Source organism: Erpetoichthys calabaricus, chromosome 13 (genome assembly GCF_900747795.2).
Source record: "Erpetoichthys calabaricus chromosome 13, fErpCal1.3, whole genome shotgun sequence".
In the NCBI taxonomy this organism is placed as follows: domain Eukaryota; kingdom Metazoa; phylum Chordata; class Cladistia; order Polypteriformes; family Polypteridae; genus Erpetoichthys; species Erpetoichthys calabaricus.
Genome location: NC_041406.2, coordinates 134335160 through 134359962, shown reverse-complemented (window position 1 = coordinate 134359962; position 24803 = coordinate 134335160). Strand labels below are relative to the sequence as shown.

General features: G+C 38.6%; 1 protein-coding gene across 1 annotated transcript in view; it reads right to left on the bottom strand.

The window, feature by feature from the left end:
• The window catches only part of col14a1a (collagen, type XIV, alpha 1a), a 504124-nt gene that overhangs the window by 65981 nt on the left and 413340 nt on the right, over window positions 1–24803 (bottom strand). The window contains 1 exon segment of the mRNA XM_051935518.1: window positions 15932–15985. Coding sequence (XP_051791478.1) covers window positions 15932–15985 — 54 coding nt within the window.

Sequence of the window (24803 nt, the reverse complement as noted above, 5' to 3'; positions counted from 1 at the left end):
CCATTGTTTTTCCAGGAGTTTTTTCAATGTGCGCATTTCAGTTGTACATACTGTAATGTGAAAAAAAGAGTAAAGTGAACATGATAACACAAAAAAGTTCTGGCACATGGCTCTGCCTGCATTGCATGTACTATTATGAGTTGTAGATGATGACAGTAGCAGTGTATCTATGGAACAAATCTATCAATCTTTTTTTATAGCAATACCTGCTTCCACCTATTATTCCACTCATCACCAAAACACCATCATAGCACCGACTATCTTGTCAGTACTGTAACTACCATTAGAGAAATGATTCAGCATCTGTGTTATGATGTTATTCAGTATCCAATTGATTCAGGTTCAGCAAACTAATCAAGTGTTCCTCGAGAACTGAATAAAAAAAAAAAAATCATTATTGACAGATTTTCTATACTGCACCTGTCACTGGTTCCATCACTCTTTAAATAGAGTGTCAGTAGAAGTGCCAGAATTTTCATATTTGTTTTTACGTTCATGCAACATAAGACTCGCCTTAGTTTCAGTTCAGTCTGATTTTGCAGATTATGATATATCTGTATATGTTTTGCATTCTGGGGTATACGCTTTGCTACTTCTCTAAGTTTGGCATCCACTAATGTGCATTTAAGCAGCTTCTGGAAAAGTCCTGCAAGCACATTCTCATTCTCTTAGATCCCGTAGACTCAGAGCTCTTAAAGGTGCCACAGAAGGGCAAATTATTAATAGCTCAAAACTTCAACACCTCAACTCTTCCACCACAGAAACGTTCCACTCAACGATCCTCAAAGATCAATGTTGGGTCCACTTCTCTTTTCTCGTTACATTTGTTCTTTAGGCAATGTTATTTCTTCCCATGGATTCACCTACCATCTCTAAACTAATAATACACAGATTTTCCTCTTTTACAACCCACAGGTTTCAGCTTTCCTCTGATTCTCCTTCCTGAGGTTTGTCTCTAAACATTGCTCTTGAAGATATCACCCTTTCAACTTCAGTCACAGACAGGAATCTTCGTGAGACTCAGGACTACTCACTTTTATTCATCAAATATGCTTATTCATTGGATCAAACATTTTGTTTCTTTCATTAAGATATTCAGAGGAGTCAACCCTTTCGCAACTCTTTGTTCAGGTACTGCTTCTTTACAGGCTTGAAAAATGCAACTCTCCCCTAATGGGGCTTCTTTCAACTGCTAACTGACTTCTCCAGCTCCAACAGAATACAGCTGCTGATTCTGTCAGTTCCTTGTTTCATTTCTACTACTCTTCAGATTTGTTCTCTTTACTGGTTTCCTGTTGCTGCAAGGTTCCAGTTCAAAACTCTTGTCTTGACCTATGGTTCTCTGAATGGGTGATTCTCCCAATCTCCATTCTTTAATCTCTACATATGTCCCTTCAACAAGTATCAATTCTGCCTCTGTCTGTCTGTTAACTGTTCCTCCTCTTGCCAGACATGCCAAAGCAGGACAATGCTTCTCTGCTCTTGCTCCATATCTGTGGAAATTATCTCTCTTTGGCTACTTGAACTGCACCCAATTTAATCATATTTCACCACCTTGTGAAAACACACCATTTTTAAATATTTTGGAAATTCTTAGTTTCTCTTCTATAGGATAGCTACACTTGTACTGTCTTAGTCTAATTGCTGGTATATTTATATAATAATAGCAGGATACCCTCTTGCTCTGTTTTTTATGTTGTTCTCAGTTGTTTTTGATGCTTGCACCTTCTAATAATTTTAGAATGTATTATAACTTGATTTGTAAGTTACCATGTACAAAGGTGTCTGCTAAATTAACAATAATTAAATATAAACACATGCTGCATTAATAAAGATCTCAGTCATCAAACACAGATGCTTTCCTCTAACCGCACTACAGAATGATTAGCACTCACACCACTAAGGTCATATGTAATTTTTGTCCTCAGGCCAGAACTCTACTCAACAGTGGCTTATACTGACAACTGTATAGTATACCTGCATATTAAACACGCACACACACAAATTGAATCATTGGAACAGTTTTAAAGAGAAGAGGCTATTCGGCCAAGCAGAACTTGCCTATCTTGCTCACCTAACTCTTCCAAAGTGATATTGAGTCTAGTTTTGAACACAAAGTCCTACTCCCTACTACACTACTTGGCAATTTATTCCATGTGTTTATACCAAGTCTTTAAAGGTTATGTCCGATGTTATGTGGAGTTGTTGCTCTGGGTTCAAATGGAGGACTCTTCTTCCATGGGAGTGCACTCTTTCTCTTTGCTGCAGGATTTTTTATTTCTGGTGTGCAATGCTTCTTTTATTTAAGCCCTTTGCTGTGTCATCTGAAACTTCATAGGGAAAACCACTACTCTTTCTGACACAAGATGCTGAAGTTTCCTTCTTGAAGTAATGCCCGTTTCTCACGTCTTTTTAGACTGGGCTCAATGCTTGTCTTGGTAGACTGAATCTCAGTTTTCAGCTCCTCAAAGAGACAACGGCTCATTATTTTTTTGGTTGCAGGGAGATAGGCTAATTCAGATTTCAGCCATTTTTGTAGATTGGTTCAAAACTGACCCTGTGCAAATTGCCCTAGGGAACCCCCGAGAGTTTCCTCAGAGTTGCCATGAAAGAACCACTTGGGAGAGCCAGAAAGTGTCCCCCACAAATCTTCAGTATGGTGCAGGGAGTTTAAGGGAATGTATTGCGGCAGGGCTGCTAAGATTCACTCCACTGCAAGGACAATGATTTATTTATTTTTTCAGTGGGGACACCAGGAATACACCCAGCCTTGGCCTGACTTGCAACTCTCAAAAAAAGAGACAAGGAAACAAAAGGGCTTAACCAATAATCAAACTGAATATATCATACAAAAATATACACACAAGCACCTAACAATAAACACTAATGATAGAGTTCTGAACACAGTCCAAAGACAGTTGCAACAGATGATGTGGAGAAGAAAAAATGAAGCGCACCCTTCGATTAAGCACAATGATCAATCTGACTCACTATTCACACGACAGGCAGGCATAAGATGGTCCATACATACATACAAGTGTGATGGTCCAGGATAAAGACGATAATCCACAGATGACAGTATTGCTGGCAAAGCTCCCACTGGCCAATTTTGTCTGGAGCAGCCCCTGCGCTGTCCTCAGACATTCAATCAGGTTCCACAGCAGGGTCTGTCAGGAGTTGAAATTCTCCTTCACGTATCACTGCCTCAGTGCAACTTCACCTGATTAAAGTCTCCTTGTAGGCAAATTTTCCTGTCCATAAGAGTTGTCATTCATTGATTTCTAGATCTTTGCTCTGGCTTGAGTCCATTTCACGCTTTCTGGCTCAAGAAGTCTTACCAAAGAGACCTCTGCAAAGATGTCAGTGCAATTCTGGTTTCCACCTTTATCAGATGTTATCAGATAAAGTCCAGGCTGGTCTTGGTAGGAAGAGTTTACTTTGGAATGCAAGTAGGGGAAGGTGCAGCTGGATGACTGCTAAATCTGCAGACTAACTGACCTGGTGTGCCACTAAAGTCTAGCAAAATGGGCAATGCCGACTTTGTCCTTAATATCCTACCTATTTGGAAGTTGATATCTGTTGTGACATGTCATGCTTCGAAACACAAATTGTCGTTAGTCATTGTACCAAATGTGTTTATTATTGTACATCTGTTATGCCATGACTATCCATCCATCCATCCAGTTTCCAACCCGCTGAATCCGAACACAGGGTCACGGGGGTCTGCTGGAGCCAATCCCAGCCAACACAGGGCACAAGGCAGGAACCAATCCCGGGTAGGGTGCCAACCCACCACAGGCCATGACTATTAAATGTAAATTATTTTCTTTTAAAGCCACCATATCACAGTGCTTTGCATTGTTTAACATGGATCCAACAACTTGCAATCGTTCATGACACTGTTCAACCAGTTATTGTGCATTGCTGGGTTTATGCAATTCTATAACTACTAGGGGGCTCTGCCCCCTGCTCGCTTCGCTCGCCAACCCCTGGTGTTGGGAATGAGAAAGAGCGTGATGTATGAATGAGATATAGAATAGTGTGAAGGTGTAGATGATGCAAATAGAAAGCAAACAATAAAGTGTGTGGCACAGTGTAAAGGGTTATTTGAAAATTTCTTTGTACACGCCGTTTAAGTGTAAAAGGTAATTCCAGCTTAGAACTTGTAAGGTCAATGAAGATGTTTATTGTTGTGATCAGAGTCAAGTTTGTCAGAGCTTAGAAAGAGTTGTGTCTCTCCAGGAAGTAATGGAATGACTTGGGTATTTATGTTTTCCACATTAATATTTTTTGGACATAATATAGTGCGTTGTGTTAAAAGGGGCATTTGGTCTAATGAGATTGCTGTTCCAAATCTCTCTGTAACTAAGTCGTCGCAAATAAAGGCTTGAGGAATTGTAATAATATGTGGCTGAAGTCCATCTGTATTGGTGAGTGTACCATCTCCCAGTTGTAATAATCAATTGTTATGATCTGGTTCTGGACATCGTATCTTTTTTACTAACTGTATCTTTTGAAAGCAATGCCATTTGTCTGCGTATTTTAAGGTGCACTGAACAATAGCTGATCGCATGGCATGTGTAAGAATAGCTAAGCACTGTCTAAAATCTCCTCCTAATAAAAGTACCTTTCCTCCAAAGCGAATATTATTATTCATAAACGTTTGTAGAAGTTTATGAATGGTGTTGAGTAAGTGACTGGATGCCATTGTACATTCATCAATAATTAACATTTTTGCAAGACGGATGTCAAGTGCAGTGCCGCCGTTAATGTTCATAGTGGATACCGATTTGTAGGATCTAATGCAGTTGATAAAGATTTCACTTTCAGGTACGTCGTTAGTTAGAAGCTTCTGTAGATATTCAGGATATGAATGTAAAGGAGGCAGTCTAATTTGACCCTTTTGACAACAACGTGTAAATGTATTACTTGTATTGCCAGTTGTTTCTTCAGGGAAGTGAACTGAATGACAATGATTGCAAATGACATTCATTAATCCGACTGAATTTTCCTGGTGTATGTTTTGCTTGGGCCGTTTGAGAGGCGCGTTGTTGCATGTGTAGTATTTGGGACGTGTTGTTTTGGAGCTGTATTCGATTTGCCTGTGCTGTGTGAGAAGCCCGTTGTAGCCTTCCTTGCCGTAAACGTATGTCTGAGACGGGAGGTGTTTCGTTTTGAATCCGTGCCTGTTGCGATGCAGCACTTTGATTGATAGATTGCGTCATGTGGATCTAGGATGTAGATTTGTGCATATTTGCGTTGTTGATTTGTTTCAGGGTGCACTGTTCCAATGCGATGCAATATTTGTCCACATATGCGAAAGCAGTATGGGCCATTGCCTTTTGGTGGCCTGATATTTACTCCGGTAGATGCAAAAGCAAATGAACTATTGTAGGATCTAATGCAGTTCATAAAGTTTTTACTTTTAGGTACATCGTTAGTTAGAAGCTTTAGTTGAGCTTTGCGTTTTTGGAGCCGAGACATTTTTTCTTCTAGAAATATGGATAAGTAATAAGGAGTATTGCATTCACTGTTAATATGGAGCCTTTTCTGCGGTTGAACGGTTAATAGTGCCTTATTGTAATGAGATCCACCTATGCTGCACAGTGTGAATTGTGTTTGGTACCGTTATCCGAGCGGTATCGTGTTGTACCTGTGATCGTGAATTCATGACTTGTTTGTTCTTGAGCGTGAGAAATATGGATAAGTACTAAGGAGGATTGCACTCACTGTTAATATGGAGCCTTTTCTGCTGTTGAACGGTTAATAGTGCCTCATTGTAATGAGATCTACCTATGCTACATATTGTGAACGTGTTGAGATGACGTATGTTTAATACGGACGGTTCATTTAGAAATGGGGCTTTGTGTGTCATTTGTTATTTATGTTACTGTGGTCGTGGGTCTGAAGCGTCGTTTTTGTGTACGTTTCGTGTGCTATGTCCGTAGTCTGTCCGGTTTCGTGTCCAATGGGCTTTGTGTGGTGCTCGCGGCTTGTTTTTTTTTGTGTGCTTGTGGCTTGTTGAATCCTCCTCTTTGTGTGCGTCCCGTTTCGTGTGCAATGGGATTAAATCCTCCTCTTTGTGTGTGTCCCGTCCGTTGCTTGTGTGTGTGTGTGTGTGTGTGTGGGGGGGGGGTTTGCGGGCTCTTTTTTTTGTGTGCCAGGGGCTTGTTGAATCATCCTCTTTGTGTGTGTCCCGTCCGTTGCTTGTCTGTGTGTGTGGGGGGGGGGGGGGGGGGGGGGAGTGTGTTTTGCTCGTGCGGCGCTGTGTGCGTCGCCTGCATTTGACTCCTTTTTTCTGTGCTCACTCCTTTTTTCTGTGGTCTTGTCCGCCTCTCGCGGCGCCTGCACAGTACGTCTTTTTGCGGCTACAGCCCATGGCCGGATGTCCCTGCGTCCATCCGGTTTAGCATTCTCGGTTAGTAATATGGATTACATAACACTTGGTGCTTCTGTTTCTGAAATCAGTCACTTCACTGATGACTGATATTCATGACTAACTGTGTGGGTTAGTGTGACAACAAATAGCTTCATGTTAGAATGGATTTGTGGAGACCTGATGTTCCTAACTGCTATCCATAAGTATTCAGCTTGTCTTCCCTATTACCCTTTTACTAGAACTTTGCCATCAGGAGGTTTACCTGAAATGTTCTTTAATTGATGGTTAACTCAGGGTGTTTGAACCTTCAGTGTTTTCTGCCTCATTTAATGTTACTCAAGGAAGGTCTAAGAGCTCTGAAATCATTTAGTACTTCATGGTGTACTGCTGAGTCCTCAGTGTGCACTACGGCTTCTTATAGAATTTAGATCAGATCAGAACAGGACTGACTGACAGCACAATGACATTAGCCTAGTTTTGTCTGTCATGTGTTAACATAGCTGTTTGAGATGAGTTGAGTAGCTAGTAAAGTAGTAGTAACTGTTTAGTAAACAGTTTCTCAGTTATATCATCATGACTTCACTTCCACTTCTAAACTTGATAGTATATTTTGTATAGTACACATTCTTATGTACCATATAGCCATTAGTTTGTTTCTTACTGTCACAGGAAGGCTCTACATGCACACATCTGTGTTTACTAACATTGGTCTTGTGGCTCCATCTGTGTCCTTTGGGCCGGTGGGCACTCAGTCCATAGGTGAAATTACAAGTTACCATAAAGAGACTGCTTTCCTGCAGAAAGATTAATCACTGGTGGCAGCAAGCCCCTTTGGAGATCCTACAGGATCAATGTGCTTGCTTCGATGCTTTATGAATGGTTTGATGCAGTGAAGCAAATTATCAAACTTAAATGCTGACATACAAATGTAATTGTGGTGCATTTCTTTAACTATTTTTTGCACCTGCGCAACAGCATCAGAATGTAATTGAGTCATAGAGAAAAAAAAATTAGGGACACAGTGAAGAAAAAAAAGGTCTATTTCGTGATTAAAGTGGAAATTACGACTTTAATCTTGTAGTTTATTTTGTCATTAAAGTGGAATTTCGTAAACATCATCTTAAAAACCGATCCAGTTGTTAATCCCTACTTGCTTCTTGCATCCCAGAGCAGCAGCAGCAGGCAGCTATGATATTCCAGCTTTCTGCACATTTAGAATCCTTAGATTTATACTTGATATCACTTTCTTGATGAAATATGTTAAAGCATGTTTGTTACATTTTACAGATAAATCGTTAAGTTTATTTAAATAATACTGTTAATAATTACACGTCAGCCGGCACGAAGATGGAAGCGGTAGCACTAATGCCTCATAGGTAGTCATGTTCTTGGTGTTCCCTGCCTGGAGTTTGCATGTTTTCCTGTTGGGTTTCCACAGTGTGCTTTGGTTTCATTCCAAGGACATGCAGGTTTGGGGATCTGGTGATTCTAAAAGGACACCAGGGTATTTGTGTGTTTGTATTCACCTTGCGATGAGCTGATGCCCCAACCAGGGTTTGTTTCTACCTCATGCCCGATGCTTGCTGGAATGGACATGTCCCTGGATTGATGGTTGTAATTATTAAACAACCATCCTTTTCAGAGACATTGGGACATGGTGTCCTGGGAATTTAATGGATGTTTCAGGCAATTCACAACACAGCACAGCCGAATGTTGTTTTCTCACCATGATGATATCTCACACTGCCACCTGGTGGAATCTTCCAGATTTACGTAAAGTACGCATGCAAGTATAAACAGTACACCACTTGCGTAGTAGTGCCGTCCGCAGGAGCACGTGTTACATGAAGAACAGACCCAGCCTTACTCTGGAATAGGGCTCATGTTCAGGGTTATTTATTCAGATGAGTTATTCACAGTTTGATCAGACACAGCATACAAACACTAATTGGAAATTAACTTTTAAATACAGTATATGCCATTACAGAATTTTCTTTCTTCATGGAAATGACACCACTGTCAGGGACTCACTTCTTAAGCCGCTTACAAGGCTTCACTTCCTGTGCTGTGTTTCTTTAGTATCTTGTCATTGTGATCATCTTGATGCCCAGCATTAATGTATTTGGGGAGTGGCTAGGATGTATAAATAACAGCTTAGGACATGCATCAGTGTCTGCAGAGACCCAGCGCTCCTAAAAATTATCTTCATTGTGACACCTTATTCAACAGCCCCCACACCCTTAGATGCTGATGTTTGGCTATTGTGCTTCAAGCTTTAATAGGTGAGTGGATTAACTTAACTTTGGCAGTTTCCAGGAAGCATGTCTTGAGAGCCTGGTGATTTATCACTCTCTTTCAACTTTCATGGAGGCACAAGCACTTTTTTGCTTAGTAATTTTTTTTCCATGTTGGGCTTTTTTATGAAACAACTTTATCACCCATGTTTTTTAAGCTAGATTCCTTATTTCAGTTAAGTGCATGCACTCTAAATCTATATACAACATGATCCTCTCCAATAATCACATGTAAGAGATTTACAAAGAACAATCCCTTGAATCCTATGTTGTTTTTCTAACCAATCTACCTCTCTCATTCTTCCTAGGGTACGAAGCAGAAGCGGAAGCAAAAGCAGACAATGGCCGACAGTGAGATGAATCGCGTTGCAGTCGTAGTAGAAGAACTCCAGGCACTCGACGAACAGATTCAGAAACTCCTGTCCAGACGAAGATACCTTAGAGATCAGAAGGCTCGGCTGCTGGATAAACCGTCCTCGCCATCTGTAATCGGCGTAACATCAACCCCGCGTTGTGCCACTCAACTGAACTTCACCCCCGCACCTCGTAGGAGCGACACCGATGATGACCTCGCCATATTTCAGCTATGCAGGCAGGGGTTCAAGGCCAGAACACCTCCATCGGCACAGGCAAGCATCTTAACTCAGAACTGGTTTGACCCTCTCCGTGTCCCCAGTTCGCCTTCAGCCCCTGATGATGTAATAGAGGTAGGTGATTCTATTGTTAGAAACCTCAATATCGCATGCCCTAATAGAAAATCGTTTGTTTCTTGTTTTCCCGGTGCTCGTGTCCGAGATGTGATGAGACGTGCGCCGGCAATCTACAAGAAGCACAAGAACAGGGCTTGAATCCTCAAGGCTGACTTCACAGCATTAATTAAAGACACGAAGGAGAGGACCCCATCGGCAAAGACCTTCATTTCGGGTCCACTGCCTCTCGTCAGATGATCAAACGAGTACTACAGTCGTCTGCTAGGATTAAACAACTGGCTGCAGGGCTTCTGCAAGAATCAAGACATCGGGTTCATCAACAACTGGGACCTCTTTTGGGAAAGACCACGTTTCTTCAAGCGAGATGGCCTGCATCCGAACAGTTTCAGCGCCCGGGTCCTCTCCGAAAACATATCTAAGGTAATTTGGTTATCTTGACTATCTATCTCTGCTCTTAACCCCTTCCGATATGCTACTGCTGTGCTAGAACATGATAATTGTTTAATAAAATCTTCCGTAAAAGTGCACAACATAAATACTGTAATAACCAATCTCAATGCACGTAGAAAATCTAGGCAATATGGCATAAACACCAATAATTTAATTAAAATTACTACTTTAGATGAACAATATATAACAAAAATAACTTAGTTCCTCTTCCAAATATCAATAATGCACATAGTATTCATCTCTGCCCCTCCGAAACATTAAATATGGCTCTATTAAATGTTAGAGCTTTAACTAACAAGACGTTTTTTATCAACGATCTTATTAGTGATAAAAAAATAGATTTTATTGCACTAAGTGAAACGTGGCTTACTCAGATGGCGCGGCTGTTTTAATTGAATCTGCACCTCCGGATTACAGTTTTACTCGTGCGGACCACCAAGGAAAGAAGGGTGGCGGCTTAGCAAACATTTACTCAAGCTGGTTAAAATGTAAAGATGTCAGTTTTGGTAAATTCAAATCCTTTGAGTATCTCGCCGTTGTTATCCATGGAGATTCTCACGTTCTAGTATTATCCGTCTATAGACCTCCAAAATTCAACGCATCTTTCTTTGAGGCATTCTCTGACTTAATGTCAATTTTAATTACGAACTATGACACACTCTTAATAGTCTGCGACTTTAACTTTCATATAGATAATCAGTGTGACCAAAAAGTAAAAGAATTTATGAACCTCCTGGACTCTTTTGATTTGAGACAGCTCGTTAATCAGCCTACACATAAAGCACGTCATACGTTAGACTTAGTAATTACTAAAGGACTAAAAGTTGATATAAAGCAGGTTATTGATACGGGTCTATCAGACCATTTTCTTCTACTTTTTAATATAGGAATAATGATAAAAAACACTGATGAGAAGCATATTGTTAAAAAACGCTTCTTTGACATCATCAGCAGCTTTAAAACTTACAAACATTCTAAGCAATCAGTCCGTTTATAGTGCCAACTATAATAGCGAGGATAATGTAAATAGTAAGGTGGAAAGGTTTAATACTATGGTGAGAGCTGCTGTTGACATAGTTGCACCTGAAAAGACAGTTAAAAAATTTTCTAGCATTGTTATACCATGGAAGACACAAAGAGTGTCTGATTTAAAGAGAACATGCCGTAGACCTGAGCATAAATGGAGGAAGACTAAACTAACTATCCACTATGAAATATTAAAAGTTAAAATAACAGAATACAATAACACAGTCCATCTTGAGAGGTGCTGCTATTTCTCTAAGATTATAAATAACAATGCTAGTAATCCCAGAGTCTTATTCTCGACGATTGATCATCTGTTAAACCCAGGTAACTCAAAGGAATGCCTCCTAAGTACTTCCAGTAAAACCTGTGAGGCTATCGCTGTATTTTTCAATCAAAAAATTAATGATATTAGAAATAACATAGTATATCTCCCCAACACTAAGGATCCTCCTAAACCCCGGTATTCCATTATAAACAAATTAAACTCTTTCACTAGGATAGATTTACCTGATTTACATAAAATAATTTCTCAAATGAAACCCTCCACCTGCGTCCTTGACCCAATACCAACAAATTTTTTCAAAGAGGTATCGGGTGTGCTAATTGATAATGTTCTTGACACAGTAAATTCGTCATTAGATATGAGGGTCTTCCCAGACTGTCTTAAGACTGCTGTAGTTAAACCCCTACTTAACAAAAATAATCTCGACCCCTCTGCTCTTGAAAATTTTAGACCCATCTCTAACCTGCCTTTCTTAAGTAAAATTCTAGAGAAGGCAGTCATTATGCAGTTAAATGAGCACCTCAATAAACATGCTATTCTTGCTAAATTTCAGTCAGGTTTTAGAACAAATCACAGCACAGAAACTGCACTTGTTAAAGTAGTAAATGATTTGCGGGTAAATGCAGACAGAGGCCATTTATCTGTTCTCATCCTCTTAGATCTAAGTGCCGCATTTGACACCATTGATCATAATATTCTTAGAAATCGCCTTAGTCAATGGGTGGGCCTCTCTGGCAATGTCTTAAATTGGTTTGAATCCTACCTGGCAGGGAGTTAGTTGTGGTAATTACAACTCAAAGACACATGATATCCTATATGGTGTTCCACAAGGCTCTATCCTGGGTCTGCTGCTCTTCTCAATCTACATGCTTCCATTAGGTCAGATTATCTCAGGGCACAACGTGAGCTACCACAGCTATGCTGATGACACACAGCTGTATTTATCAATTGCACCTGATGACCCAGATTCTCTTGATTCACTAACACAATGTCTAACTTGTATCTCAGAATGGATGAATAGTAACTTTCTCAAGTTAAATAAAGAGAAAACTGAAATCTTAGTGATTGGCAATAATGGATACAATGAGGCGATTAGAAATAAACTTGATGCATTAGGATTAAAAGTCAAAACGAAGGTAAAAAGCTTAGGGGTAACTGTTGACTGTAATCTAAATTTTAAATCGCATATTAATCAGATCACTAGGACAGCATTTTTTCACTTAAGAAACATAGCAAAAGTTAGACCTCTTATATCATTGAAAGATGCTGAGAAATTAGTTCACGCGTTTGTTTTCAGTCGACTAGATTACTGTAACGCACTCCTCTCAGGACTACCCAAAAAAGACATAAATTGTTTGCAACTAGTGCAGAATGCAGCTGCTAGTATCCTAACCAGGAAAAGAAAATCCGAGCACATCTCTCCAGTTTTGATGTCACTACACTGGTTACCTGTGTCATTCAGGATTGACTTTAAAATTCTGCTTATGGTTTATAAAGCCTTAAATAATCTCGCCCCATCTTATATATCGGAATGTCTGACATCTTATATTCCAAATCGTAACCTCAGATCCTCAACTGAGTGTCTCCTTAGAATTCCAAGAGCAAAACTTAAAAGAAGTGGTGAGGCAGCCTTCTGCTGTTATGCACCTAAAATCTGGAATAGCCTGCCAATAGGAATTCGCCAGGCTAATACAGTGGAGCACTTTAAAAAACTACTGAAAACACATTACTTTAACATGGCCTTCTCATAACTTCACTGTAATTTAATCCTGATACTCTGTATATCTAATTCATTATAATAACTTTTCATGGTGGCTCTAAAATCTGTACTAACCCCTACTCTCTCTTCAGTTTCCTTTTCCGGTGTCCTTCCACCACCTTCTACTCAAAGTACCATGATGTTCCAACAATGATGGATGGATTAAAAGCCAGAAGTCTGTATGACCATCAGCATCAAGTGACTCCGTGAAAAACCCGAACTACAAAGAGGACTATTTCATTTATGTTAGGTAGAATGCCCAGAGGGGACTGGGCGGTCTCGTGGCCTGGAACCCCTACAGATTTTATTTTTTTCTCCAGCCTTCTGGAGTTTTTTTTTTGTTTTTTCTGTCCACCCTGGCCATCGAACCTTACTCCTTTTCTATGTTAACTAATGTTGTCTTATGTTAATTTCTTATTTTGTCTGTTATTTTTCTTTTCTTCATTATGTAAAGCACTTTGCGCTACTTTTTGTATGAAAATGTGCTATACAGTGATCCCTCGCTATATCACGCTTCGCCTTTCGCGGCTTCACTCTATCGCGGATTTTATATGTAAGCATATTTAAATATATATCGCAGATTTTTTGCTGGTTCGCGGATTTCTGAGGACAATGGGTCTTTTAATTTCTGGTACATGCTTCCTCAGTTGGTTTGCCCAGTTGATTTCATACAAGGGACGCTATTGGCAGATGGCTGAGAAGCTACCCAACTTACTTTCTCTCTCTCTCTCTCTTGCGCTGACTTTCTCTGATCCTGACGTAGGGGGTGTGAGCAGGGGGGCTGTTCGCACACCTAGACGATACGGACCCTCGTCTAAAAATGCTGAAAGATTATCTTCACGTTGCTACCTTCTGTGTGCAGCTGCTTCATGAAGCGACATGCTGCACAGTGCTTCGCATACTTAAAAGCTCAAAGGGCACGTATTGATTTTTGACTTTGTTTTTCTCTGTCTCTCTCTGTCTCTCTCTCTCTCTCCCTGCTCCTGACGGAGGGGGTGTGAGCTGCCGCCTTCAACAGCTTTGTACCGGCGGTGCTTCGCATACTTAAAAGCCAAACAGCCCTATTGATTTGTTTGCTTTCCTCTCTGTTTCCTTTGAAGAGGAAGATATGTTTGCATTCTTTTAATTGTGAGACAGAACTGTCATCTCTGTCTTGTCATGGAGCACAGTTTAAACTTTTGAAAAAGAGACAAATGTTTGTTTGCAGTGTTTGAATAACATTCCTGTCTCTCTACAACCTCCTGTGTTTCTGTGCAAATCTGTGACCCAAGCATGACAATACAAAAATAACCATATAAACATATGGTTTCTACTTCGCGGATTTTCTTATTTCGCGGGTGGCTCTGGAACGCAACCCCCGCGATGGAGGAGGGATTACTGTATAAATAAATGTTGTTGTTGTTGTATTCATTTCTGGAAAGTTTTTCCTTCCAAAATGTGTGTCTTGCAGTATTTCGTGATAATGACCTGGGTAACTCTTCTTAATTTTTATTTTGTACGCTGCCATTATAGCTTTAACATGGTCTATACACAAAGAATACTCTCTATCCTGCGCTTTGCACAATAATTTAAAGTTGGACTGGATTTCCCAACTTTGTCTTTCAATTCAGGGAGTGGATGTGGAGGTGTTATACGCTAGGGATACTTGATGTTCCACATCAATGACATGCTGGATTTGTCCAGCAATACAGAGGAACTAGATATGAACTACATAAGAAAGGGCAGAGCAGACTCTTATGTTTAGTGACAAATTACTGTACTTTTAGGAAGCAAATTATTCAGCATATGCATGTGAAGAAATGCTACTGGGACTCATTCACACCATGCCTCACCGTGATTGTTTTCTCATCATTAGTAAAGTCAGAAATATTTTTTCTTTCTATTTTGTTATTATTTTGTGTGTTTGAGAAGGGAGGATATTTTGTATAATATGTCTTGAGCTTCTATGAAAGGCTAAATTTCTCTGTGTGATAAATCAAGTACTTTCTATCTATCTGTCAATCTTTACATTGACATAGATTTCTTAGTGATAATACAATGATATAACACCAACCGTTTACATTTATTAAGTGGAATAAACACTGCACTATAAATAATTGTACCATAGGTTCCCAACACTGATGAAAGCAGTCTCAGACCTCAGTGCTAAAGCTATATTACTGTGAATATCTTTCATCTTCAGTACCCATTTAAAAACAAACACACACAAGATTATTCAGACAATCTTTACTTCCCTTCAAACACAGCATAATAATGTAAAGTGCCGATATGTGGCACTCATTGTCCAGGCTAGTTGCTAAAGATCCCCTTCCTGTCCAGATCCTCATGTCCACTGGTGTTTCAGAATTACATTTCAAAATGGAACTGATAATCAGCAATTAGGGACATTCATAACTACATTATATGTATTTAAAAACAAAAATTATATATTGTCAAATTATACTAAAGCAGTGGTACTGAAACTCGGTCCTGGGGTCCCATTGTGGCTGCAGGTTTTTGTTCTAATCAAATTCACAACTGGTGATAATAATCGATAACAACTGATCTCATTTAATTAGCTGGTCTTTTTTAATCTTTTCTTATTCTGCATTCTCCCTTCATTTAACACTAATACTGACAATTAACAACCAGCATAGCAGACTCCCAGGATGATAGAAGCTGTAACGACTTCAGTGTCAGACTCACTAATTAGTAAATAATCAATTAAATAACCAGAACACCTGAAAAAGCAGAATTGAAATTAGATTGAAAATACTGTTAATGACTTAAAAAAACTACATACAGTATTCCACATATAACTGCTTATTACATTTTAATAAAAATCTATCAAACTTAGTTTGTAATTTCTACATTGATTCCACAACACAGAAACTGGGAAATAATGACTCACTTAATTAGACTAAGAGTCCAATGAAAAATGTAAGCTGGTTGAACAAAAACCTACAGCCACAGTGGGTCCCCAGGATCAAGTTTGGGAACCACTGCAACTACTGTAAAGTATATTTTTGTATTTATTGGAAACTTTATTACCTGCAAACCAGGAGAACCAGGGTCACCCTTGTCACCTTTTTCACCTGGGGAACCCTGTAAATGAAAGAAATATGCATATATTACAACAATCCAGGTTACAGATTAAATTAAAATGAAGCTCAATGTCAATACATGAATTAGACAACAAGGCAAGCAAATTATTGATATTAAGATTCTGAAAGTTATTTTCTTTCTTTTCCAATACTTCCATTATCAGAGTTAAGGCTCTAATGATACACACATTATTAATAATTATATGATTATTATACAATTTTTTCCCTGAACCTCCCAATAACTTTTCCATTATATATAAGTTTTTCTGGATGACGTCTCTCCTGCCTTATATTATGAAACCAACTCTCTTGGAAGACCCTATAGCCCTAACTGAAATGAAGAAGGCTTTGGAACTACAGTAGATATACTTCCTCTTGTAGTATTCACTTTCTTTTCGAAGCAGATACCTGTCTCTATTTTAAAGCCCAGATTTGATATGTAGTTACTACAGAAACAGAGAAGATGAACTTGGCACTTAACGCAAGTTCCATCTGTTCTCTGCCGTTAAAGGCACATTAATATGTTGGTGTACTACAGCACGTATAGTTCAGGTTTTCAGGTCGACAATGTAGACAGCTTCACCTGCCAAAAGTACTTAGTTAATTTAGAGTTGGTCGGGAAAATACATGAATTGGAGGACTGTGTTAGGAACCTGATAGCAATTAGGCAAACCTAAAACTGGATTGACTCGGTTTGTATAGATAATTCGGCTACTTCTGATTTGGATTCAGTTTCTCCAAGTCGTACTGTAGACAGTGCGTGGCCAAAATCAGTAGGACCAATTCAGCCACAGGGCGAGTGGCTATCAGTAAGATTGGGGTCTAATAAGCAAAATTTTAGTCCCTTGGCACCCAGGTCATCAAATTCAGACCCAGAACAGATTCTCAGCACTCTGCAGCATGCCTGTGGATCCTAAAAACAACAAAGTGCTCATAATTGGCGATTCCATAGTGCAGAATGTTGTGGAATTCTAAACTACAGTATGTTAAACTTATGTTAAAATTATGTGAATTTCCCATTGGGATTAATAAAGTATCTATCTATCTATCTATCTATCTATCTATCTATCTATCTATCTATCTATCTATCTATCTATCTATCTATCTATCTATCTATCTAAACCAGCACTTAATGTTACAGTATATACCTCCCAGGGGCGAAGATTACTGACACAGAGGCCGCATTGGATTGTATCGCCGACTATGAAGTATCTACCTTATTGCTGCATGTCGGCACTAATTATATTTATTTACAGCAATCTGAGATATTAACGGGGAACTTCATCTCTCTATACACCAAAGCTAAAAGAAAATGTCATAAGTTAATTGTATCTTAAAAAGATTATATAGAGGGGATGTGATTTATAGCAGATTATGTTCCCTTCACTGCTGGCTAGAAACCTGGTGTGCAAATAAAAGCATTGCCTTTGGAAACAATTGGGATGATTTTTGGGAAAGGCCTGGATTTTCAAAAGAGATGGCCTTCATCCTAACTGGAGGGGATCTTTTGTACTGTTACACACGTGCGCTTGGGAGTCAACCAAAGGAACCAGGAAATGCCAATTCTATGCCAGGCCGGGGTGCGGTGGGGTGCACTAAACCTGTCTCTTTTCTCTCCATAGACCAAATGCGAGAAATCCTTCCTGTCCCAGCCCCGAGGTCGTCACTTCCTGTGAACCACCTATAAAAACCCCTCATCCTCCATACTTAAACAGTTCTGTTTTGGACTCTAACCTGTACACATTGTACACTATTCTAAAGCCTTTTGCAGCCAGGGAAACCATCCAGGTGGCTGCCCCAAACCTTTGTTGCGTGTCTTGCTGTTTCTTTCACAGTATTATCCTAAAATATGGCAGCAAAACTGCCTGTCTGACTAATTTGAGCACCATCCAGGCTGCAGTCATGTGATCTTAAATCACAGGCTGCTGTTTATCCCTCCCATCTGTTATCATCCTGAAGCTGTTATCCATAATCCCTTTTGTTTGGCATCCAATAAATTTAGTCATGATGCAGATCTTAATTAATTGATAACAAAAAAATAAGGTGTATAATTAGACCAAGAGATAAAACCAGACCCTCCACCAGGGGCACCTGTAATAGAAACTTAGTTCAAATTAAAACAAAAAATATATCACCAGTTCAAAAAGAAATATGCAGTTTTAAATGCTGCTTATTGAACATTCGCTCTCTTGGCAGTAAAGCTGTTTTGGTAAATGATATTATATTAAGTACAAAATTTGATCTGTGCCTTCTCGCTGAAACCTGGCTTAGTAAATGTGACACTGTTCCCCTAGCTGAGGCGTCACCAGATGGATACTCGTTTCTTCATAAGTCTAGAGATTCTGGTCGAGGAGGAGGCCTTGGAATAATTCAGTGTAGCAAAATGCAAATCACTTCTAAAAATTTAGGCGACTTCACATCCTTTGAGGCATTCATTTTAAATATTAAAACAGATTCCAACACAATTGTAGTTCTAGTCTACAGACCAACAGTGCCATATTCATTGTTCATGACTGAATTTGGCAACCTTTTATGGGATTTGGCTATAAAATATGATCAAATAGTGTTGATGGGGGATTTTAATATACACACTGATGTGGAAACTGACACTTTCAGCAAATATTTTACTTATTCAATAAATTCAGTAGGATTTTGTCAGATTGCCAAATGTCCAACTCATAATCATAACCACACATTAGATTTAATTATAACTTTCAAAGTTTAAATTAAAAATGTAAATATTACTCCATTAAAAGAATTTATTTCCGATCACTACCTAATTACACGTGATGTGGTTCTGCCCTTACCAATACACTCACAGATTAACACAAAGACTGCGACATGTACACTGTAATTCTGCTTCAAAATGTATATATACTTTGAGTAAGTCAAATGTAATTGTGGAAAACCATTCAGATCAGTTAACATCAAATGTAAACGTGGAAAACAATTTAGATCAGCTAACATCACATTATAATGTGACCTTGAGAGATGCTCTGGACGCAGTGGCTACCCTTAAAACAAAAGTGATCAAAGCACATAGAAACTCTCCCTGGTTTAATGAAAACACTTGATCACTTAAATTAAAGTGTTGAAAACTGGAGTGCAGATGGAGAACAACAAAGCTGCAGGTCTTTCAAATTGCATGGACACAGAGTGTTGAAAAATATAAGAAGCTCTCTTTAAAGCTTGCTCAGAACTACTATTCGAAAATAATAGATAACAATAATAATCCTTGGGTACTGTTTAGAACTGTGGCTAATTTAACAAATGGGAAATTAGATCTACAGCGCAAAATACCAACAGATATTAGCAGTACAGACTTTATAAACTTCTTTAATGAGAAAATTAAAAATATAAGATCCCAGATCTCAGCATCACAGTGCAAACCGCATACTAGCTTGGCAGACCCTGTCTCACATTGCACTCAACACTTTAGAAATTTTAATCCTGTGAGAAAGCAGGAGGTCTTAACTTTAATTTCTAAAATGAAACCTACTACGTGTTCCCTAGATCCAGTGCCAATAATACTAGTAAAGAGCACAATGGATGTTCTTGCAACGCTTATTCTTAACATTATTAACAGTTCATTATTGCTTGGCGCAGTACCTGATGCACTAAATGTGTTAGTCATCAAACCATTGCTTAAAAAGTCAGACCCAGACCCACGTATACTTAATAATTATACACCCATTCCAAATTTACCCTTTATCTCTAAAATACTTGAAAAAGTAGTTGCCAATCAGCTTCAGTCACACCTTATGCATCATAATTTATTTGAGAAATTCCAGTCTGGGTTCCTCACTGGTCATCGTACAGAAACGGCACTAAGATGCATTGTAAACAACATTCTGATATCCTCTGATGAAGGAAACTCCACTGTAATTATATTAGACTTAAGCGCAGCGTTTGGCACCATTGACTATTCTATTTTACTGCACAGGCTAGAAAATGATGTTGAGCTTACATGCACTGTTCTCGCTTGGTTTAGTCCTTTTTTATCAAATCGATTCCAGTACCAGTATGTACAGAAATGTGCTGACAGTTCTTCATCATTATACACAGAACTGAGATAAGGTATCCCACAAGGCCCAGTACTGGAACATTTGCTGTTTTCACTTTACATGCTTTCACTGGGATCTCTCATTAGAAAACATAATGTTAATTTTCACTCATATGCAGATGAGACCAAGTTATACCTTTCGTTTAGAACAAATGAAGTTTCTCCAATGTTGTCTTTAATTAGTTGTGTTAATGAATTAAAGGAGTGAATGGAAGAGAACTACTTGTTCTTAAACATGAATAAAACACAGATGATAATTATTGGAGGGTATGATGCTGATCACAACAATATTTTGTCATTGAACTCATTTGGAATCACCATTAATTTTACTGAATCAGCCAGCAATCTATGAGGTATCTTTGACTCTTGCATGTCTTTTAAAGAGCACATTACAAAATGATCTAAATCATGTTTCTTCCATCTTAAAAATGTTAGGGGAAATAAAGCATTTTCTAAACAAGTGGGATTCTGAGAAATTAATTCATGCATTTATTTCTAGTAGGATTGACTACTGCAATGCTGTGTTCACTGGATGTTCAAATTGTTCTATATACATCTTCCAGTTAACCTAAAATGCTGCTATAAGAATTATTACAAGAACAACTAAATACGAACACATTACAGTTCATAAATCCTTACACTGGCTCCCAGTTAAGTTTAGGGCAGATTTCAAAATCCTCCTTTTAACATATGAAGCCTTAAATGGCCAAAGTCCTGCTTACTTATCTGAACTTATCATTACTTACAAACCAGAGCACACATTAAGATCTCAAGATGCCGGTCTGCTTATGATTCCAAGGATTAATAAAATAACAGTGGGAAATCAAGCTTTTATTTACAAGGCCCCTAAACTTTAGAATGGTCTGCCTGCTACTATAAGAGGTGCCCCCTCAGTCTCAGCTTTCAAACCCCAGCTGAAGACTCACTACTTTAGTTTAGCATGTCCTGACTCAAGCTGCTGATCAACTGTGCATACTGCATCTCTGTTGTTAGTCATTAGCACTAAAATGTTTCAGTTCTTAAATGTGGCACCTAGTGCCACTGCCCACCTGCCAAGTTGTTTTGCCTGCCTAAGGAAAAGTCATCTCTGATGAAGGATGACAGGAATCATTGGGTAGAAGGGCCCTTTCATCGGATTGGCTAACCCAGAGCTGACTCAGCTATGGAATAGCCAATAGGGGGAGGCAGCTTGATGGCTGAGGTCTCCAGGACCTACTATCATCTACTGTTGAATTCTGCTCTGTACTTGTAATATTTTTATTTTACTATTATATTGTATTGAGGATTACTTTTGTCCTCTTCTGAGTATTGTGCTGTATTTACCCCTTTTTTGACACCCACTGCACGCCCAACTTACCTGGAAAGGGGTCTCTCTTTCAACTGCCTTTCCGAAGGTTTCTTCCATTTTTTTTTCCTTACAAGGGTTTTTTTTAGTTTTTCCTTGTCTTCTTAGAAAGTGAAGGCTGGGGGGGGGGCTGTCAAAAGGCAGCGCCTGCCCATTGCGGCACTCCTTGAGTGATTTTGGGGTATACAAAAATACATTGTATTGTATTGTATTTTATAAAGCAGTCCATATGTTACTCTTAAACTAAAATAAAAACCGTTTTTTTTCAGAGCTTCAGTCCCATCCTGTTCATGAAAATCCATGCTAACTTTTTGTTGATGCTACTCTTATTAGTTGCAGAAAGACATTTATAGATTAATTCATAATGAAACAACCAGTTTTATATGATCTGGGCTACCTTTAAAAAACAACCACACTTTTGGGTGGGTCAGAGACACAATAAGATTCAAAGAAGGATATATAAACGGCTCTACTCATCTGCTCCAGCAGACATACGAGGAATTTCTCCTCTCTTTCCTTTCCTAATAAAAAGTTGGATACAACGAGCTGTCTGATTTTGCACTGCCCTTTAGTTTATTTCTTGAATTATTGGTTGCAGTGATCCTAAATTCAGACCATTTCCATTACTACTCATAATTCCTCCCACAGAATCTCCCTTTTTGCAAATGATGGTCTTTCAAGGTATTTTTCCATCAGTCATCTCTCTTAATCTAGACCTGTTTGAGACTCAAAAACATGTCTTGCTGTAAAAACAACTGGGCTAAACCCCCTCTCCTGACGCTTAATAATTTACAATAAGTCTTCTATTTTAATGTCTGAAGAAGGCTAGCATTGTCTTGTTTTATGGTTACTAAAACTAACTGTTCAGCGTCATTTTTTTCATTTATTTACTTTATGCTGTATGAAAATGCAACTTAATGTCTGTACAGTAATATTGCTAGCATTGTGAAATAAATGGACTGAAATCTGCTAGGAAGTACCACTCTAGAGCCCATACCCTATACAGCGCACATACTTTCTCTCCTCTCCGTATTTCTACCTTATTTCTAATCTTACTTGGAAATTCAGTTTAGTTGTAGTTCTTTTTTTTTTTCATAATGTACTTTTTAGTTTAGTTTTTTATTTCACAAAATATTTCTATTTTACTGCGGTGGGTTGGCACCCTGCCCTGGATTGGTTCCTGCCTTGTGCCCTGTGTTGGCTGGGATTGGCTCCAGCAGACCCCCGTGACCCTGTGTTCGGATTCAGCGGGTTGGAAAATGGATGGATGGATGGATTTCTATTTTATATTTATAAATTTTTGTTTCTTTTTTTTGTTTTAGCAACTATGGGAATGTTAAAAAATAATTACATAGTTTAGTTTTGTGTCAAAAACAGAGAAAACTATTGACTGAATGGGTAATAATAATATTAATAATAATAATAATAATTGTTTAATTTTAGTAGAAGCCTAAATATATGTCCCATTAAAAACAAGCAAAAACCAAAACCATATACTGACTTTGAGCAATTTATAAGATGCTTATATTTTTCGATCATTCATTTCAATCATGTAATCATCACTGATTACATTTTTGCATTTATTCCAAATTTAATTGGAATAAAGCAAACAACAAATGGCTGAAGTAGTCTGATACTTCAAAAATGTAAAAGTAAAAAATATTTCTTTCTCCACTGCACAAGTCACTTTTTTACATTCCCACCATAAGATTTAATCATCTAGAATATAGCATGTTAAATTTTGGTTGAGAGAAGTAGTTTCTGAACAATGATATGTCACATGATTCTATACACATGGCAGTTTCAATTAAAATATTAACTTTATGTGTTCAAGTTTCACTGAGTTTCTTCCCCATGCTTCTATCCTTTAAAAACATGTTAATGGTTGTTGTCTTGCATTTTATTGACTTGGACTTGCATGTGCGGTTGAATTTTTGTATATTTCAGCATTTCTTTTTCTTTTAAAACAAATGGATTGTAGGCCAACCTGTAATGAAGTGTTAAAGTTTGTGGGCTTTTTACCCTTAATCTGCATAGCAAACACTGTATTCTTCTCTAAAACAATGCACATACATCTGCTGCTTTTGGTGTAGACTCAAAAAAACCCCATGCTGGGCTTTGACTTTTTGTGCTGACCATATTGATCTCTAAAGTCATCTCATTTATAGAAAGTTTAACACTAGAATTACCAGAGCCTACGAAAAAATTAGTAGATCCGGCCCACCTTAAATCGCTTCTTAAATCCGTTGGCACCTCTCCGCCCATCGTCTTTTTGTCTTCTAAATGTGTAGATAAAGACAAGCTGCAAGCAGCCGGCTATTCCATCCCCCCACCAACTTAGAACGTGCACGAACTTCTCCCAGCTCATGCCTTGATTGATTATCTGGGAGTGAAGTGGAGTTTTAGAGTGGAAATAATAGATCGCATGAGAATGAGACACGCATTTCATGTGTGTCATGTTTCTACAGTAATCTGTGTAAACATACTTTTAAAACAGAAACGTTTTTCATATTCTAGTAGTAAATGACAAAATGCAGGCATAAACTATATAATGTATGAAGCCTGAAGTCCAAAATATCAAAGAAACACTTTCACGAAAGGTACAAATATAACAGAACAAGTGCGCTTTTTATTCAAAAATATAACTGCCAAAAAAAAAGAAAGCCACCTTAGTGTGCGACATTGATACTCATTTACTACGACTGCTGCTGTGGCGCAACAGTATCAGTTGCTGACTGGTAATCAAGAGGTCACGAGTTCGATCCTGCTTGACTTCCTTTTGAGAAGTGAACTGCTCTTATTTTTACTACTTTAGAATAAAAAGACACATTTGATTTCAGTCTGTAACAGCCGGTGTAATTTATGATATTTGTAAATGTTAGTTGTGTTTTTGTTTTTTTTTTATTCACTTTTCATTCTCTCAGTCGCGTTCAGGATCCTTCCCTACCCCATCTGACACTGCTGTTTTCACATAAAGATGCGCTATAGCTCTGCAGTGTATCACGATACATACGACCGCATGTTTTTTTTTTCCCAATCTTGCCAGTCCCCACATGTTGCTGTATGCTGTTTCTTTTGTACTCCAGGACATGCAGAGGAAAGCATAGTAAAGAGCAGTTTCTTCAGCGCTATATGCAATCATCAGACACTCCCCATCTGACACTGCTGTTTTCACATAAAGACGCGCTATAGCTCACCAAAAGAGTGCCCTTCCTACATTTACGACATGTGTACTTGTTGCAGTGTACACACCTCTCTGTGCTATGGTTCCTATTACACTGAACAAGCACCTGTAATTTGCAGCTCTATTCATTATCTCAAAACACAACGCACATTCCCAGTTATGTCTACCACTCACACCCACACCCACAACCAAACAGAACTGATTCCACATCAGAGAATTTCCAGTTC